Source organism: Tachypleus tridentatus, chromosome 6, assembly GCF_004210375.1.
Source record: "Tachypleus tridentatus isolate NWPU-2018 chromosome 6, ASM421037v1, whole genome shotgun sequence".
In the NCBI taxonomy this organism is placed as follows: domain Eukaryota; kingdom Metazoa; phylum Arthropoda; class Merostomata; order Xiphosura; family Limulidae; genus Tachypleus; species Tachypleus tridentatus.
The window spans coordinates 18,485,815-18,507,747 of NC_134830.1; the positions used below are offsets into that span (position 1 = coordinate 18,485,815).

Sequence of the window (21,933 nt, forward strand, 5' to 3'; positions counted from 1 at the left end):
CTAGGTGAAGGACCTCTTCTGAGAAACAGACACATTATATTTTGATACTTTGACTCTTTTTTTTTTTTTTTTCGTGTCTACATTTTACACCTGGTTACTGATCGCTGTTTAAATTTCCTGTTCACGAATAGTACCAGCAGCCAGTTTGTCTTCAAGTTACATCAGCTATTAATTGCAATTACCGGCAGGTTAATAACCCGGGGTATTTCTAAGTTAGTGACCTTCATTTTGCGATCACTGAACGTTGAACATTCAACGACGCCACTTAGTATTTCGCAACTCCAGAGTATATAATATCGTTACGTTTTAGTACAGAGTATTGTAAGATAAAGACAAACCTTCGATTATATAAGGAGAATAAAATAATTTTAAAGAAAGATTATGATTAACTAATATTGATGTTATAAGAACAATATATATGTATATAATTAAGTTAGCAAGATCTGAAAAAGTATACTGAGTGATAATAAATCTGTAATTTACGAAAATCGATCGAATTACCGGAAGCGTATTCAAGGTAAATAAAATAGGAAATGCTCTCTAGTCAGAGCTCTGATTAGATCTGAAATCTGTCAAGAAATGGAGATATGAGCAAAATGTTTTTAACTGGGAAAAACAACAACTCAGAACCATTTTACGTGTCGTGACAATAAAAATTCAGATAGAAATAAAGTAACGTTCAGTTCTCTTTAATGACATAACGTAAAGTTAGAAACAAATTTGGGTTATAAAAATGATTTGCGTGTTTGTTATAAAGCTGCACATTAGGCTATCTGTGCTCTGCTCAATTAAGACATCGAAAATCTATTTTTAATGTTATAAGCCCACTGACTTAACTACTGAATCATAAGAAGGAATTGTAAAAAAGAAGGTTAAAATGATGTTTACAACAACGAAGGAAAAGCTGATAATAATAATAATAGATATGTAAAAAGTACAATATTTCGTTTAGCTTGAATGTGGACAGGAATTAGTTCAAAATGAGACCAATAATCACAATATCAATGATTGTAAAATCCTGCTTGTATAAGATCAGAGAGAAATTAATGGAGGACGAAATAATCTTGGATACTTAATTTGGTGCATACTGGAAGCGGGGTATGTGCATTTTCCTAAACCGAATTCTGAGATGTTGTAAGTAAAAGCAAGTAATGTGTAATAGCATCTCAATCACACCATCTGCTGTATTTAGTGTCGACATCGACGAGGCCTTTTGTGTGATACCAGAGCTTAACATGCCGTCTGCCAGCTGAAATGTGACAGACGTAATACTAGTAATGGTCTTGTGAGGTAGCAAATTTTATTTTTATCTCGTTATAGTTTTGTTTACCGTTCATTTATTATTCCTTCTATTGTTTAGTTTAACTATGAATTTTAAAGCGCTAACTTACTTTCTAGCTGATCACATTAATTTTGAGTAAGACTGTATACTGTATGTATTATGAGACTGACACCAGTTCCCCTGATGATGACGTAAAGATATTTTTAATGATACGAAAAATTATTATGGACAAATGATAGTGATTCATAAACTAAGGTCGCAAGGAACTTCAGAAAATCCTGTTAGAATGTTTGGGAAATGATGCACATTAAACAGTGAATAATCAGTTTAAACAATTCTTTAGAACTTTTACTGTTGACTCCTAAGAGTATATACATATAAAATACACAAAATATTACGGATCTTAGGCTCACAAGGAAAGGAAAATCCGCTCAAAACTGCCTATTTGTAATTCTTTTTCCTTTTATTATTATTCTCTTGCCAACCTACTGCAAAAACTACTTGTTATATTACACCCAAACCTTTTATATAATACTAAATAAAGTGCTGCGAATATTTTAGGGGTATTGAAAAGTTTTAGGGGTATTTTACAGAAACTAAAATACATCGTATTTCTAGTGTTAACGGTGTTATCTTTCATTACCCTTTGAAGTTAGCTTTCTTACAAATATCTGGAAACAGGGCTGGAGATACTCTAGGCATCATTTATTGAAGCTACAAATTCCTATTTTGTCTCCACCAAATGTAATTCAAGGTAACAGCGTGAAACCAAAATAGGGATTCGTAGTTTGAGTAAATAATAGCTACATCATCTCCAGCTTTTTCTTTACTTTCTTACGATCCTTATCTGCAAGTTTTTAAAATCCTATTTTTTATTTATCTTGCGCAAATTTATGGCCATATGAAATGTAATTTTGAGGTCTAACGACTGAATAAACACCATGTTATGAGCTTCAACAAGTCAGTTTACGAGATACAGCTAAACAGTATTAATGCTGATGTTTATTTTGTGGTTTTCTAATGCTGTTGATTTCTCACAGTCTAGGTTGTAATTGCTGTGTTTCCCCAGTTACAACGGTTCTCTCTTTCTTATATTTTTGGGATTTAACCTATAGATCCTCATAATATGTTTTTTACTGTTACATCTATTAACACAATAAATTATTTATATTTGAACCTGATGTGCATCCTGTGGTGCCTTTCCGTCATAATTAGTTGGCTTTTCAACTGGGCAAAGTTGCTGAATTGAACAACTGAATACTGAAAATGGATTTAGCAGTGACATGGCTGAAGTTGTCCGTAAAGGTCGTGCAGTAACAAATAGCACAGTAGTAATGATAACATTTTTAGTCCGAATAAGTTATCATATTTTGTAGTAGATGCAACTTTAGTTTGGAATTCTTAAACACATGCAGAAAGACGTGCGACCCATTTAATGTTTACATTTACCAAGTTGTTTTCCAGAAGTTTTATTTAGAAGGAGCATATGTTGTAATGAAAATAATGAAGACAAACAGTTCAAGAGAAAAGTCGTTAGAAAGACATCAGTGAAAACTGATCAATTGAACAATTTAGGAGCAGAAACAATTTCAATTGTGAAGAGCTCAGGATTCCTGTCAAGATTACTTCTGGAAGATCACAAAGGATAAAGCTTTCAATGGATTCACTCGATCATATTCCAAGGAAAATTACTCAAGCAAAACGATAACTAGTGACAATAAAAGACAAAAGGTCATACATCTGCATACCGTGGTCAGAAGAAGATAAAATCGTCAAAAATACCTGACTGTTTTATTTGTCTTTTAGAACTATTCATGAAGCTTCAGAATCCAGGGAATGGGCAGTATTGTAAGCTGTATTTTTGAAGGCATAACTAATTGATTTTGTTGAAAGAAGCTACTAATCGTGGTGGTGATGCTTTATCTCAAAGAGCTTATCAAAGTAGACCTAGAATACATAGAAGGTACATAATGGTATAATTATCTACCAATTTTGTTTAATTTAGAGAATAAAGGTACCTAATAACTAGGATAAATGAAATAGAAGTTAATTCAGTGAAATATTGAAGAAGAAGTGAGTGAAGGGTTCAGTGAATTATACAAATCACTATTATTAGTGAGAATTATCTCATATATTCAGTTAATCATTCGTATAGCAAAGAAGTTACTTCAAATTTGTATTTGTAAGTCAGGCATAGTACCATTAGGTAGAAATTTCTTTTGAAGCATTACTTGTGATTTTAGGCCTACAACTTGTTTCAAAGTGAAAGTACCCTAAAGAAACGTCATAAACGAAATAAAAAAATTCGTTGTCCTCAGATGGACTGCGTTTCGCATTATTTTTATCCATAATCCAAAAGAACTCACCTGACAATAGAACACGTTACAACAGATATTAGTCAGTGACGACGAAACATGTAAATGGTAAATTTCAAAAAAATAAAATAAGACACCTGAGAAATTATCACATGAAAAGACGAAAATCATTTCGCATGATGAAAATACTATTATAATTGTACACTCATACTAAAAGCAGAGAGTACCTATAACATATACCATCCCCTTGTTTATATGATGCACTAGCCTTGGTAACAACATATATATAAAATATTTGACGTAAATAATGCTTTATTGCTATTTCACAAGCTTAAATTCTGGCCACGTGAATATAATACGAAGTTCTGTCCATTGACCCTGCCAATTTTAATGGCAATTTGTTATAGTAAATTTTATTAAGTTCAAGAATAGTTTTACAAACAGATAATTCATTAACATTCATATAAGATAACATATAACTGGTTCTTTTCGAAACTTTCAATGGATGAGGTTTTGTTTGCGTGAATATGAAGCAAAAGCAAGTCACTAGACAACAGTGGCGGCGCCAAGGGGGAGCTGGGAGGGGCTTGAGCCCTCCCAAAAATGAGCCAAGCCCCCCTCAGCCCCCCCAATATTGTTACCTACATATATTCATAAAATATGGAAAACACTTCCTCTTTTACATATATGCATATTTTCATAAACAGGTCATTTCTAATTTGTAATAATGAATTATTAATCAAAGTATGAGTTTTCAATGAAAACTGCATTGAAAACGCAGTTCAAAATAGCACACCTTTCTGAAATGTACCTTGGTATTTACATTATTATAATTTACCATCTATATTTACATTATTATAATTTACCATTTATACTTCATATTGATGGCATTTTGGGAAGCCTCTCCACAATTTACCTCAGCCCCCCCCCCCAACGAAAATATCCTGGCGCCGCAACTACTGGACAATAAATTCAAAGATTTATAATTTATCTTATTTGAGCGAAAAGATTCGTCAGCAGTGGATATGGTTGACAAACTGTTATTTATTCTTCTTTACTTTCATATATACATTCTTCGCAAAATCACGAATAAGTTTTTACATAAAGAAAAACGCCGTAGGGGGCGTTAGAATGTGACGGTCAATCCCACTATTCGTTAGTAAAAGAGTAGCCTAAGAGTTGGTGGTGGGTGGTGATGACTAGCTGCCTTTCCTCTAGTCTTACACTGCTAAATTAAGGACGGCTAGCTCAGATAGCCCTCGAGTAGCTTTGTGCGAAATTCAAAAACAAACAAAACAAACAAACAAATTTCCCCTCATTGGTACAGTGATGTGCATTCAGACTTACAATGCTAGAAACCGAGTTTCGATAACCGTAGTAAGCAGAGCAAAGATAGACCTATTCTGCAATTTTGTTCTTAATTACAAACAACCAAACTTCACTCTACTAGTGTCGAGAGTCGTTTAAGCAGTGCTCAAAACACTTTCTACTGTAACACAGTATGATGAAACATTTCAGGTGAAATGTGATGGAAGTATCATGGCAGGTTGCAGATGTTTTCATTACACAGGTATCATAATTAAAAATTCAGATCAGTCTGGAACAAGTCATTACACAATAAAACATTAGTACCAACTGTCTTCTTAATCAAGCGAAAAGGATTATACCCTTTACATAAGTATACTGAAATCCATTAGTCTAATAAAACATTTTTATTACATTAATTTTAATTAGTCAATCGGGGAGTTTAAACCAAAAGCGTAAAACATTTAAAAACTGTATCACCCAGCTGACATGTATATGATGTTTATAAAGAGAATTTTAAATTTCTAACATCTCTCATCAGTTACAAGACCAGCATAGTTGACAAACTGAAGATTCTAGACAGTGACTCTTGGGAGAGTTCTGTTGTTTGATCACAACACAAAGCAAGAAAGAAATAATGAAATTAAACGTTAGAGTTATGCAATTACGGAGAACTTTCAACTTGAAGATCACAATCAACTTTTTGTGTAACTGAGATTCAGCAAATATTTTTTTAAATATATATATAATTTAACTGGAATATTAGTCCTAAAACTTTCACAACCAGTTTTAACACATCCACACATTTTCTGAGAAGTGTAGCATTTTTGTATGTAAATAACTATTTGTAATAACCGTTATTAAAAATCGTATTGCGTATTTTTTTCTATATTAAAATATATTTGTGTTAAGAAAGAAAATTGTGTGAATCAGTTTTGTTTCAGTTTGATGTGTATATATACATATAATCAGAAATACATATAACGTGTGTATCGTTAAATGTGTGCTGCTCAAGTCCCGCTTGTTCTCTGGATTTATAGAAGATTCTCGAGAAGCTTAAAAATCAACGTGTGTGAAAAATACAAGTGATTACCAGTATTATTGCCAGCTGAAGTTTGAGAATCTCGAACATAAAAGGTAGCTATCGCAAGACGAGATAGTTCCAGATCGTTGGTCTGCAACAGTCAGTACACTCGGAAGCTGTAATTGTGATAAACGCGTGTTAATTGGAAAACTACAGATATTTGATCAGGAATGTTTATAGATTTCGAACGTCATGACTCGTCGAACTTCAGAGAATTAACTTCAGACGTTAGTATTTCTACAAAGACATCAGATATCTATCTTCCTTTGTGAAAAGTAAACTTATAAACCGCGTTAGGGTAGATAAGAACAGAGCTAGCTAGCATTTGCGTCAAGTGAGATATATCTGCGTGTTATTGTATTTCGTGTTTTGCTTATAGTAAAGCCTTACCTGGCTATCTGCTGGGTCCACCGAGAGAAATCGAGCCCCTAATTGTAGCGTTGTGAATCCGTAGACTTACCACTCTACCGGCAGAGGGCATCTGTGTATCAATATCAAATTAATTTGCTCATTATGGACATGGACTGTCGATAAAATATTCATTTCCAGACCAAATGGAAGACTAAATATTGTTTGTGAGTTTGCAAAATTTTATGTATCAATAATTATTTGTTGTTGTTTTGAATTAAGCACAAGCTACATAATTGGCTGTCTGTGCTCTGCCAACGACGGGTATCGAAACCCGGTTTTTAGTGTTATAAATCCGCAGACATGCCGCTGAGCCACAATTAATTGTAATTACCGTTATTATAAATTGTATTATTTATGTTAATAAAGAAAATTATGTGTGTAAATCTTGTTTGCAAACATCATAAATTTGATACATATTGACAGTTGATTAATATCTAAATCCAAATTTCCGTTTATTTGAAATCGTAATACGTTAACATATGTAACGTAATAAGTCAGAGACTCGTCCGAGATAAATTATAACACCTAACAACCAAGATATTTTTAGATTTTTCAAATTTCTTTTCACTAAAAATAAATTTTTGTAGGATCACTTTAGTATAAACTGTGACAACCAGAATATTTTTTAGTGTTATGAATTTTAAGATAAAAATGTATAGTTTTAGTAAAATATAAAAGTTTCAGTTTTAAATTTAAATGTGATTAAAACCCAGGCTATGAAATAAATTATTTTATTGTTGTCAATTTAAAGGAAAAATATAATTAAATTAGTTGTTAAATTAAACACATTATTATTTTTTAATGTTAAGGATGAAATTACAATAGCACATTAAACAAATTTCACAGATTATAGGTATTACAGATTTACCATTGACTGCCTACCTTTGTTTCACTGTAGTTTTCTTTTTTGTCTGTGACGTGTATTTTCGGCTGTGTATTATGCAAGTTCCGCCTGTTCTCGGAATTTGTAAAAGATTCTTAAAAGTAAAAATCAACAATATTTGTTTTACGAAAACGCGCTGCAAAGTCGTATGATTCCTATAAAAAGAGGCCCGGCATGGCAAGGTGTGTTAAGGCGTTCGACTCGTAATCCGAGGGTCGCGGGTTCGAATCCAGGTCGCACCAAACATGCTCGCCCTTTCAGCCGTTGGTACGTTATAATGTTACAGTCAATCCCACTAGTCGTTGGCAAAAGGGTAGCCCAAGAGTTGGCGATGGGTGGTGATGACTAGCTGCCTTCCCTCTAGTGCTAAATTAGAGACGGCTAGCGCAGATAGCCCTCGAATAGCTTTGCGCGAAATTCAAAACAAACAAACAAACAAACATCCTATAAAAAGCGGATAGCCGAGAGAGATAAGGGAAAATACTATTGAACAGATACGATGAGTGTGCTATATATAGGCTTAGGAAGATATATCTGTGATTAACGCCTGCTAATCGAAAACTACAGACTTTGACCAAGAACGCTCATAGATTTCGAACATCACAAACCGTTCAACTCCAGTGAATTACTTAGGACGGTATTATTTCTACAAGGACATTAAATATCTTTCTCAGCAAGAAATGGCCTTGTAAGCGGTGTGAGGCCAATTAAGTCCTTCCAAAGAATCAACAATTAGCTAGATAAAGCGAGGTGTGACGATATTAGCTCGGTATTAATTTGCTCGTCGTGGGCTTATTTAGTTCTAAACCTATTACAAGACTCAGTGCTGTCTGTAAGTTTGTAAAACTCTTGTATGTAAACCATCATTTATGATACCTGTTATTAATAACCGTCACCATAAACTGTATTGTTTTTGTTTATGTATTAAAGTATATTTGTGTAATAAAAGAAAATTGTGTGTATCAATCTTTTTGACAAATATCATAAAGTTGATACATATTAACTTTTAATTACTTATAAATTCAAGTTCAAATCTCCGGTTATTTGAAATAGTAACACGTAACATACGAAATATGATAAATCGAAGACTCGTCCGGAAGTAATTATGATACGTAACATAATAAACTGAGTGCTCGTACAGGGTAAAGAATAATACGTAATATTGAATAACCTTAATATTTTGCCAGAATTACTCTTGATATACTTAACATACATCTAATATACATGCTAAAACTTCTGTATTCCCATTTCTTAGGTCCAACATGGCCAGGTGGTTAAGGCTTTTAACTCGTAATCTGAGGATAGGGGGTTCGAATCCCCGTCACACTAAACATGCTTCCCCGTTTAGCCGTGGGGCGTTAAGACGGTGTGTTCGTTGGTGAAAGAGTAGTCCAAGAGTGGGCGGTGGGTATGACTAGTCTCATACTACTAAATTATGAACGGCTAGCGTAGATAGCCCTCGTGTAGTTTTGCGCGAAATTAAAAAAGAAACTCATTTTTTAATATATTTCGCCTCCTAACGAAGACTTTCAATTAATATTTAGAGAATCATTATAAAAAAATCAATGGAATATTTTTCAAAAACAAGAAACTTTGAAAAAAAGACTCGTTCAATCCATTAAAATCACTAGAATTACAGAAACAAAAAATGTTTTCTTATTTTGATTGGATAATTTTCCGGGTAGCTTATAATACTTCTGTAAATTAATTCTCATTTTGAACTTATTACTCTTCCCAAACATACAATTTTCCACAAATAAAACACTTTATAAAATATATTAAAATTTTAGCTATCAAAATACCTTTCACATTGTACATCTACGTTTTTTGGTAGAACTGTTAAATTTCCAAGTCGAAATTATCCACTTCAATACATGTTAAACGCTAAACTGAATGATATAACAACTTTTTCGTTTTTTACTTTAGACCTTAACAATATATATAAATTCGAACCTTAATTATTTTAAAACTTTCAAAAACATTTAATTTTTTATAGAACTTTATCAATGTGTTTTTGAATAAATCTGATATTAATCGATGTATCAAGACAGTATTTTGTGAGTACAAGTATAACAGTTTCATTGTTATCCTCATGTTCAATTCGTTCGTTTCGCACCCCAGTGAAAATGCAGTAGGCTTACAATCCCACATTTCTAAAAATCGAGGCTCAATTTCATTCGGTGAACACAACATACAGTTCAATGTGGCTTTACTCTAAAACAGACTTTTTTTACTCCTGGTGAAATTTTTACCAAATTAACACCTCTATCAGTAATCTTCTGTGGATAATGATAATTTATTTTAAAAATATTTTGATTCTCTTAATCTGAGGTTTTCACCTCCAGTTCAGAAATTAACGAATACAATTTATGTGCCAGAGTAACATAATTTTTTCATGTTGCTGGTTTGGAATGATTACTAACAAAACGTAAAAAAAATAAAAAATAAACTTGTGTGAATTGTTGATTTATAATAAACATTCCTAGTAGTGTCTAATATCGGTATAAAGTTTTCACTGTACTCATATTTAAATTTGATTGTTTCAAATAATCCATTCAGAACCTGACAGAAAACGTAAGTATTGTAGCTTTTATTCCAACTAATAAAATATATTCCATGCTGCATTTAACTAATCTATATAAGTAATTTCAAAATCGTTTGGGAAAATATCAAATATTTTACTAGCGTTGCGTAGGTTGGTGCAATTTAAAAACACATAGAAATCCTGAAGAGTTGTTGAAAACCTTTCTCTTCCAACACAAACAAATTAGATAGAAATAGAACTGGAACTTCAAAAACAGCTATCTTATTTAAAACTTCTCAATACAATCCATATAATTATAAAAATAAAATTCAATTTAGTACAAAATCATATGAAACATTCTAATATAAAGTAACAACGTCAAATGGCGTTAAAAATGATTTGGTTCCATCTTTTTGGGTGTCTATTTTACAAAATGCTTACTGTTTTTATATAACTTTTCACAGTGGAAATAAAAGGTTCTTAAACAATACGGATCTGGTATGGTCAAGTGGTAATGTAGCTCGAATCGCAGTCTGAGGGCCGCGGGTTCGAATCCCCGTCACACCAAACATGCTCACCCTTACAGCCGTAGGAGCGTTATAATATGACGGTCAATACCACTATTCGTTTGTAAAAGAGTAACCCAAAGTTGGTGGTGAGTGGTTTGTTTTTGAATTTCGCGCAAAGCTACACGAAGGCTATCTGCGCTAGCCGTCCCTAATTTTGCAGTGCAAGACTAGAGGGAAGACAGCTAGTCATCACCACACACCGCCAATTTTTGGATCATTCTTATGCCAACGAATAGTGAGATTGACCGTCACATTATAACGCCCCCACGGCTGAAAGGACGAGCATGTTTAATGTGACGGGGATTCGAATCCGCAACCCTCGGATTACGAGTCGAACGCCTTAACCCACCTGGCCATGCCGGGTCGGTGGTGAGTAGTGATGACCAGCTGCTTTGCCTCTTGTCTTTACTAAATTAGGAACAGCTAACGCAGATAGCTCTCGTGCAGCTTTGCGCTAAAGTTAAAACAAACAAACAAAACAATATTTAGCAAATTTCTTAACAGTTGGGTAAGTTATTTTTATCCCTACAATAAGGTAGCTTGAAATATATATATATATAAGAATTTGACAACCAACGAAATATTTTTCTCTCTTTAAGTATTTTTTTATTATTTTGATTTGATGCAATATTGGTGAGACAATATTCTCCCAATGGATTTTGAGATGGAATAACATTCCCTGATTGAGACAGCAATAAATTTACGGACTTGCAACACTACAATTCAGATGGCCCCCATGTGGCTTTGCTCTAAAACAGAAATTTTGTTTGCTGTTGTTTTTTGAATTTCGCGCAAAGCTACACGAGGGCTATCTGGGCTAGCCGTTCCTAATTTAGCAGTGTAAGACTACAGGGAAGGCAGCTAGTCACCATCATCTACCGCTAACTCTCTAGCTCTTGTGCTACTCTTTTACTAACGAATGGTGGAACTGACCGTCACTACATAATGCCCCCACAGCTGAAAGAGAGAGTATGTTTGGAGTGACGGTGATTCAAGCCCGCGACTTTCGGATTGCGAGTCGAGCGTCTTAACCATTTGGCCATGTATGGCCTATCAAACAATCAAGCAACTTAGTTTTTTTCAGGAACAAATAAGCTTCTAAAACGCGAAACATATTCTATCAATTTCACTTTTATGATAAATTTTCTCATCTGAACTCTCTCCTCAATTTATTCAAAACTTTTGTGTAACTAATTTTTCTTTTCAAAAGTCCAGTTTCATTTTCTTTCAAACCTCTTTTACTTAACTTTAACATCGTCCTCCAAATAGCCATTCATTTTTAGTTTCCAGTAAGTAACATAGGTGTTTATGTCCTCCCTTCATTTCTGGACTACTCTCCCGCTTGTGTATCACTCTTAAATTAGGGACAGCTGGCGCAGATAGCCCTTGAATAGCTATGCGCAGAATTCAAACCAAATTTTGATTTCTACTTCTGAAGTTTGAATCTTTTTTTCCTACACAAATCTTCTATTATTGTGAACTTACGAAAAATGGAGATGTTGTACATAATATAAACTATACTTCATATTTCCATATACAAACTTTTTCAATATTTTTTGGGAAGTTCGGAAGTGATCATTATCAAATCCCAGATCATTCCTCAGTTCATAAACTCTAGTTCCTCAATGATATATCTTTGGACTCACACCACTAAAAACTGGGTTTCGATACTCGAGGTAGGTAGAGCACATATAGCCCATTGTGTAGCTTTGTGTTTAATTCTAAAACAAAAATATATTGTATTAGTACCTTTTAATTTTTTTGTTCTCTTTTTACCTATTCCTAGAAACATTTGTCTCTCTTCTTCTGGACATAATTTCTTCCAATGTCCATTCAAGATTTACAGTTCATTTTGCTGTGAGGTGATTTTTTTTAGGCAACTGATCGTATAGTTAACATAGGATATAAAACAATACATGTTGGTAATGTTTGGGTTAACTTAACGTAATTGTCGTCATATCTCTTTCAAATCCAGGCTCTTCCTTTAAAAAAAAAAAGTTTTAACTTCTTACAATTTGTAACTTATAAAATAAAGTAACATTCAAATATATTCTTACGTTACTTTGCTATCAGAATAGTTTTATGTGTTCCAATAAGATAAATAAAAATAATCATAACTTGATTTCTTCGGGAAAGAGTTGATCTTGTCGTAAGGCTAGCGATGTTGGACATCGCATGTCGGTTTCGAATCAGTACTATACCACAAAATATTTACTCTGTGGGTGTATTTTAGAAGTGACAGGCGGGTGGAAGGGTGCTGCTGGACACTAGTTCAAAACTGGGGACATCGACAAATAACTTTGTTAAATTTGAGATAACTACAAGATACTTGATAACGAGGGTAAAATCTACATAAACCATTTTTGATAGATTCTACAAAGTTTCATACATAAAATTTTATTGTTGTTTTTAATTCACGCATAGCTGAACCAGGTTTGCCCACATTAGGTGTTCATAAATTTGAATTGATAAACTCAGTGAAAGTCATCGAACGTCAACTCTTCGACTACTCTATTCGATTAGTCTGATTTGACCAACATTCTTATAAGGCACTCAGAACCCCAAAGTGTCGAGCGTACGAATGGAGTGAATATGCATGCTTTTCTTCTAGTCGCTGGAAGTTTGTTTGTTTGTTTGTAATCTCGAGATTACAGCCTCCTCTACGTCTTAACCAGTCATGTGAAAAGATAGTCGCCATGAGTAAATCTGACGTTTTTCATTAAGAAAAAAACGTTAAATTTAAACCTTAAGGTACTAGCTCTTGAGCTGATTGACCGGTGGGAATTCATCTTAGGGGATTTTTTGTTTGTTTGTTTGAAGTTAAGCAGCACAAAGTTACACAATGAGCTACCTGTGCTTTGCTCACCACGATTATCGAAACCCAGTTCCTAGCACTGTAAGTCCGCAGACATGCAGCTGTGCCACTGGGGAGGGGTATCTTCAGGGAAGGCGCCAGTCTATTCGGTTTACGAATCAAAATAAAAAAAATTGTCCAGCATCCATAAACAAGTATACGGACTATTTTTTGTGTGGCTCATTAATAAAAGGTTTTTTAATGTTGTATGTCACATCGTGTCCACATTCATTTGTTTGCTCGAAACTCAGTTTTAGTTTAACTCAGTAGCACTTCGTAATATATCCTTGTGATCCTCCATAATACTCTTTGAGAAAACTGGTTTATCCTGAAAATAACATATCATCAAACATAGGATGTGTACGCTGTATCTGACCAATTAAAGATGTACACAAAGCATAGACTATTGTAACTTTTTACATAGGGGCAAATTTTGCATAAGTCAATTGTATTATATTGAAACGATCTTGGAGCCTCAAATTTATTATAGTACATGTCGCCACATACTATCATGCAACCCTTCCCCCCAAATGGCTCAGCAGTAGCTCTGAAAACTGATATCCACAGTGAGCATAGAACAACTAGTTTGTTTTCGTAGCTTTGTACTTAAAACAACAAAAAATCATGCAAAATGCTCTTCTGTTAGGATGTCACATTCAAATCCCACCAGTCCTTCCTACACACTTACCATAATCCACCTAGTGTACAAAGGACTATGATTTCCCAGCGCCTGCTTTAACAATGATTGCATAAAAGTCAATAGGCACTGCATCCAGCAACGTAGCAAGTATGTCTTTGTGTGGAATGGTATATCCGTTTTATTATTCAGTTGCATGAGATATGTTGTGATTAACTGGAACTTTAAGAAACCTAGCCTTAATGAGCCCATACACTGTTGGCCTCGTTCCAAAACCAAAATTATTTTGGATTATGTTGCGTACTGTTGCTTGAATACAAATATAGTTTTTGCCACTGGCCTTCATGTTCGTGTATTTTTCCCTGTTACAAGATGCTCCACTCTTCTTATCATGGCTAGGATACGGGTCTCTTTCATGATGGTTCTGTCACCCCCATTTGATTCACATTACTTTGTTTTCCAATATCATTAACAATAAGATAGATCTTCGTCTTGGACATTCTAATTCTCGACCTCATCATAACCAGAATACGGGTCTCATTCTTGGTGGTTTCCCCATTTGATTCACATTACTTTGTTTTTTCAATATTATTAAGAATAAAAGATATCTTCGTCTTGGACATTCTAATTCTCGACCTGAAAACCGCTTTATGGTCTGAGTGTATGAATATTTTACGTCGAAAATGGGCGTTACAAATTCTTCCCTAAAGCAGTCAGTTTTTAATACAAAACTCCAAATAATGTTAAAACGTATTTCTGCTATATGCCATTCTGTTACAAATTTATGTCAGTTGTGGCTGTCATGCGACTTGCTGACTTACATACTAATTTTAATATAATGTATTCAAGATTCTATATTCGGTATCAATATCTTCTACAGCATAATAAGCGATGAATGTATTTAACACGATATCATTAGCCTATTCAATTTTGATATTATTTCAATATTTGTTTATTGTTATGGGTTCAAAATACGTTACGATTTTCATCAATACGAACAGGTTTTACGACATCAGGGGAAACCAGAAAGCAGATTTTACTTGCAATTAGTTTGCCTTCAACTATTTACAAGAAAGCACTCAAACTTACTAGTATTGTGTTCATCATATGTACAGTCATCTGTTAGAGTGACATAATATCTTTTATTTTAATTATTTTTTGGCTAGATGGTTTACTAACTTTACACTTCTCTTTCCTTTTAAAGTCACGAAGGCTGCTTGTCGATTACATGCTTTCTCTTTTCACAATATCTGTGATATATTAAATGTTTTAAACCCATTATCAATAAGTAAAGATATTTAGATCAAAATTTATACGATTTTTTATGAGTTTCACTTTCGAGTTTTTATTTGCATGAAGAGAGTGCAGTATTTATTGGACACTAGTCCTAGTTCTCCAAGCCAAGTATCAGTTATAGATCTCGCTATACCATGACGTGGTCAGAATGTCAAATATCGACTTATATCTAGCTTAAATTTTAGGAAACTATAATGATTCCTGATAAAACTATTGCTTCTGTGAACTCTTCTGTGGAGAAAGTTTTATAATAGAAAAGAAAAAAAAAACATACAAATTTATCATTTCAACGATAGTTTTCTTTCAGTTTAAGAAGATGATTTATGAAGCTGTTAAGAGCATTTTGAATGTCATTTTTAAGCGGCAATTTATGCAATGTATTATCGATGGAACAGAGGTGAAAATGGGCGCGACCAGCAGAAAAAGAGATGAAAGAGTTATCAAACGTCGTCACCCTAACTTTCTTTATTGGAACCTTTCCGGTAGTGTTCTCTTACTTATTTTGTTTAATATTTTGAATAACAATTTGTAAGTACACATATTTTCAGTAAAGATGTAATAATAAATATTAGAATTAGAATGTTTCAAAATACTCGTAAAATTACATGGTCTATTTCACAGAAAACCATGTTTCTTTTAGTGCATTGGCCCGGCATGGCCAAGCGTGTTAAGGCGTGCGACTCGTAATCCGAGTGGATTCCCCGTCGCGCCAAACATGCTCGCCCTTTCAGCCGTGGGGGCGTTATAATGTGACGGTCATTCCCACTATTCGTTGGTAAAAGAGTAGCCCAAGAGTTGGCGGTGGGTGGTGATGACTAGCTGCCTTCCCTCTAGTCTTACACTACTAAATTAGGGACGGCTAGCACAAACAAACAGCAAAGGGAGTGAGCTCCAAATTTTATGTGAATATGAGCAGATTGCCTATTCTTTTGTTTTACCCTAGAATCAACGCATGAAAGGATTGAAAAAATGATTATTATTGACACGTTTACAAAATAGAAATTAATCGTGTCATTTTTAAATATATTTTTCATTATAATAAGCTCATTATTTTCCCGCAACTTGTTTAAAACGTTTGCAGCAACATTTTTAGTCTTTTACGTAAATCATAAATACTACAGTACTTCCTGACAAAGTGTAACGAAATTGTAAAGTAAGATCGTAAAAATTATCCAGCTCAACAGTAGTCTCAACAGTTGCACAATTTCAACAGTCAGTGGAAGAATTCATGAAAACTCATAGGTCACTTCACAACTGTAATGACAGCATAAACATCAGAAAATAGGACAGATTATAGAAACAATCTGTTAGATATAAAAGACAACCCATATTCTGCACATTATTTGTAATGTAGTTAATTTTGAAAGATAACTCTGTTACCAGTTGTTCAGAATTGTACTCAGAAAGGAACAGCTTGTAAAATAAAAACCTGTCGCACACAAGAAGGTTTCAAATTTCCAAGCTGTAATACGAAAATAATTGATTTTCCTATTATGAGTGCCTGGTGGCTGGGTAATTCGAATGTCTGACCAGTTGGTTTATTGTAGTTTATGAAACTGAGTTGCAATAAGAAATAAAACTTGTCTTACTGTTTTATTATTTTAAAAGGACTCTGTAAATGCCGATAAGCGTTCCTGCTTGTTCTTTTTATTCTTAAATTATTATCTTATTACATCATGGTGATACATGCCAAATATAAAAGAACAGTGCTGTAGCTTTCCAACTCACGTTTGCACGAGTCACGTTTATCTTAAGCCAACGTTAAATCTTAGCTTTTTGGTAATTATTATGGCAGGAGAATGATTTTAAACAAATTTATATTTTCTATTACTAAGACTGTTTTGCGTATACTAATTGCTGTGAACAACAGTGGTTTGACATGAAATAAACCGCTGTTCTCGTATTTCTTCAAGTTACTATTTTTAAGACTCTAGAAATGAGCAGATGATTGAGTTATAAAACAGTTGCGCAGCATTTGTTATAGCACGCATGAAAACTTGAAGTGTTACTACTCAAATGTATATATATATTTTAAATTTGATATTTATAATTTGGTTTGTTTCAGTTTCGCTCAAAGGTACGCACCTAATGTAGCAGTAAAAGACTAGAGGGAAGGTAGCAAGTCATTACCCTCCACCGCTAATTCTTGGAATATTCTTTTACCAACGAATAGTAGAATTAATTAACACATTGTAATGTCTCCTCAACTGAAAGGGCGAGCATGTTTAGTGAGACGAGGATTCGAACCCATAACCCGCAAATTGGGAGTATAGCAACCTAATCGCCAGGCCATGCCTTTCATATTTATGAAAACAATGGTAGCTGAAATTCTTTTAACACTGAAATATCATCTGTATAAAACTAAAGTAAATTTAAGTTTTAAATATTTTTTATCTTTTAGACTATCAACATGAATACATAATGTACCTACATTTTGTGTCATTTCACGGTATAATTGCGCCATTTCATTATTAAAAATGCTTTATAATCTCTTTTACATTCTGTAAACGTTCTGTGATGAATAAAATTAAAAATTCTTTCTCCATAACTTGGGAATAAAAGGTTAAAATACTGTAACAGATTTACGGTTGAATATTTATTTCCGTTCCTACGCTTGTTTGTGTATAGTTTTCTTTTTTACCTGTTTTCGAAATTTATAGAACGTTCTTGTGCGTAAAAATCAACAATGTTCTAAAGTCTCGAAAGAATTGTATGACAAGCATACAACCGAGAATATTATTGGACAACTACAGTCAGTGTGTTATTGGCCTAAAGAGCTATAACTGTCATTAACGTCTATTAATAGAAAAAACTACAGATTTTGACCAGGAACGTTATAGATTTCGAGCATTACAAACCATTCAATTTCACTGAATTACTTTGGGCATTAGAATTTATACAAGGACATTAAGTATCTTCTCTGGAAGGAGTCATATTTTACCCGGTGTGAGGCTAATCAAGAAACAATAGCGAACGAGCTCAAGCAGAATTAATTTATCCATCGTGGACTTGAATCGTCGATAAAATATTAGGTTGTCCGGAAATAAATGTCGCTTTTGAACTGCAAAGTTTGGAAAAGTATAAACAAGTGTTGTAAAACATGCTTCAATTAAAGTAACTCCATTTGCTTCAACACACTTTTGCCAACGTGTAGCGATGCTGTTTATCATGTAAAAATCAAATTTTCTGTGGTCATTGAACTCCCTGAAAGCTTCTTCTGCAGCTGCTTGATTTTGAAAGCGTTTATTGCTCAAAACGTTGTTAAAGTGCTTGAAAAATGAAAATTTGTAGGGGAAATGTCTGGAAAATAGGGTGGATGAGACAGAACCTTGATTTCCAATTCGTTCAATTTTTGGAGCATCATCCTTGACAGGTCTCATAACGCTGATTTTGTTGATCTTCAGTCAGCTCATGCAGAACCCACTTATTCAACTTTTTCGTCTTTCCAGTCGCACTCAGGTGGTTGGCAATGCTTGATTTGCTTGTGCCTAACTTTTCTGCAAGCTTAATGTGTTTTCATCTAAGGATGGCTTCCTTTCAAGACTTTCATCTTCATGTCGAAACCTTTGGAACCAACGCTGAACTGTACGTTCATTAACAAATCCATGACCGAATTCATGGTTGATGTTCCGTGTAGTTTCGGTAGATTTTCGTCCAAGTTTGAAGTCGGAGAGGAAACTCAGATGAAAATTTTTCTTGTCCATGTTGTCTTAGGGGTTGCAAAACTTACTCTGAGTAAAGTTGAAACAGCAGACAATTAACACACCTTATAAGCGACAAATGTTGGATTAAACCAACCAACCAACGATAAGTTACTTAATATTCAGTTTCTAAATATCATCGTGAGAGTTCCGACTTTTATTCCTGGACAACCTAGTATTTAGTTATTGACCAGATATAAGACTCAGTTTTGTCTGTAAGTGTGCAAAACTCTTGTATATAAACCATCATTTATAATAACTATTAGTGATAACCGTTATTATAAACTATATTATTTTTATATTTGCATATCAAAATATATTTAAAAAAGAAAACTGTGTGTATCAACTTTGTTGGCAAATAACATAAATTTAATACATATTAACATTTAATTAACTACTAAGCTCAAGTTAAAATTTCGGTTATTTTAAATAATAATATATAACGGTGGTAACATAATAAACCGGAGACTCATCCGAAATAAATTTATAAACGTAACAATACATTCGAAAGATAAACAAATTTGATAATCGGAATTTTTTTTCTTGTTATTTCTGAATTTTTTCGACTGCATACCATTTTTAGAATAATTAATAAGCGACATTACTAAAGTATCGAGTTTAGGTGAACTGTATGTAAAACAATTAATTTGAAATAAAAGTATAAGAATCCACATGTAATTGCTAATGACTTATGATTCAAACGTACAAAATGAATTAAAACTTACGGTGTCCATATCGTAGGCAAAGTCACCTAAAAAATACCAATGTAAAGTATTAGTTACACATATACAAGGAAAAACAAAAAGAGTAGATATACATTTATTTCACCAACTTCACTTTACCTTTTTTTGTGATGTCAAAACTTATGTAAATAGCAAACACTATAAACACTGAAAAAAAATTCAATGAAAGGAAAATGTAACTGGAAAGATACTCGAGTTTATTTGTTTATCTACAATATTCATGTATACTCATATCAGAAAATATGCTTCAACTTTACGTTCCAAAATATATAGCAATGTATAACCCCCAGTGGCACAACGGTAAATATGTGGATTTAAAACGCTTAAAACCGGGTTTCAATACCTTTGGTGGGCGTAACCCAGATAGCCCCTTGTGTGTGGATTTGTGCTCAATTCCAAATAAACACTCAATGTGCAAACCGTACAATTTTCCCAACGTAATTTGGTAGGTATGATTATTGTATATGCATAAAAATTTAATATCTGTATTTAATTTATAATTTTAAGGAAACTTATTTTTTATTTCAAAAACTGATAAATTACAAAGGAAGTTTGGTTTGTTTTGAATTTCACGCAAAGCTACACGAGGGCTATCTGCGCTAGACGTCCCTAATTTAGCAGTGTAAGGCTAGAGGGAAGAGAGATAATCATCACCACCCATCGCCAACTGTTGGGGTACTCTATTATCAACGAATAGTGGGATTTACAGTCACATTATAACGCTCACACGGCTGAAAGGGCAAGCATGTTTGGTATAACGGGGATTCGAACCCATGATCCTCGGATTACGAGTCGAGTGCCTTAACCACCTGGTCATGCCGGGCCTACAAAGGAAGCATATTGCAGATAAATATTGATAGTTGATATATTTATTTGTTACTTTCAACTAAATGGTATTTTATACGACACAGACCAAACTTCAAGGTTCATACACAGCTGTCCTTAATTTAAAACTACTAAATAAAGGGAGGGTGACCAGTCTGCAGTACCCGCCGCCTCATCAGTTATTCCTGGTTGGAGCGGTACTGATTGTTATCACTCTCATCATGCGTACATAGTTAAAATCTTGAAGTTTATTCAACGCCAGCTTGGCACGTGAACCATTAAGCTACCTTCGGCTCTTTGCTGATAATACATATTTTGCCTTTTGCGATTGACGAACTAAGAGCTCGGCATGGCCAGGTGGTTAAGGTACTCAACTCGTAATTTGAGGGTCGTGGGTTCGAATTCCTGTCGCACCAAATATGTTCACCCTTTTAGCCGTGGGGGCGTTATAATGTGACTGTCAATCCTACTATTCGTTGGTAAAAGTAGCCCAAGAGTTGGCGGTGGGCGGTGATGACTAGCTGCCTTCCGTCTAGTCTTACACTACTAAATTAAGGAAAGCTAACACAGATAGCCCTCTTGTATCTTCGCGCGAAATTTAAAACAAACCAAACGAACTAAGCGTTTTAAAAAAAAAAAAGTTTCAATTTATTTGCAATCATTGTTTTATCCGTCTTATAAGATATTATTCAAATATTATTGTAATTAACATTGTATTTTTTTTACTTTCAAATAATCTTAGATACCAACATTTATGAGCCGCTGAAAATGTGCCTGACTCTTGACCACTGGTACTGCTTTTTGCTTGTAAGTATATGTACAAAATATTTATTCTGCTTTAGCATGCATTTTAGTATAATATAAAAAAAAACAACATTTGATACGAGCAGGAGTTTTATTCTTTAAGCGCACATTAAAATGAAAATAAATTCTTCATATTTCAGATGTAGAGAATCGATCTTTTATCTCCAGTTTTCCATTAGTTTCCACGTCATTGAAGTGATTTTAAGTTTGGGAATAATGATTAAAAATGTAAAGTCTTCATCACATCTATCAGTCAAGCTTGCTCATGAGCTTTTCAGTAAACAAAGGACATTTTTAGTACCTCTGAAATGTACGTTTTACTCTAAATTTGTTTTTATATATGAATCTTAGTTATTATTAGTGCCTAGTTATTTGTAACACTACTGGTAAGAATTACCAATAAATCAATTTGCACACAACAGAACGAAATACTTCTTTAAAGCAGGTGTGGATTTGCTGATTCCAGTAAAACTTCTGCATCTATAACTATTCTGATGAAAGGTTAGCTTCTTCACTTTATGAATAAAAATCTCAGAAAAAGTGAAACAATCTCGGTGCAAATATATGTGTAACAAAAAATTATTGCATTGTTACAAGTCATGCCTTTAGTGTTACAAGTTAGATATTTTTATTGCTATAGGGCATGATATATAGGAGTTTCGTGAAAGTTTGGGCTTCGCATGACGTCACGAATGTTCGT

At 33.8% G+C, this 21,933-nt stretch overlaps 1 protein-coding gene across 1 annotated transcript in view; it reads right to left on the reverse strand.

The window, feature by feature from the left end:
* LOC143252027 (acid phosphatase type 7) overlaps positions 1-21,933 on the reverse strand; it is a 52,787-nt gene that overhangs the window by 26,227 nt on the left and 4,627 nt on the right. The window contains exon 4 of the mRNA XM_076503562.1: positions 19,587-19,612. Coding sequence (XP_076359677.1) covers positions 19,587-19,612 — 26 coding nt within the window. The remainder of the gene's footprint in view (positions 1-19,586; positions 19,613-21,933) is intronic.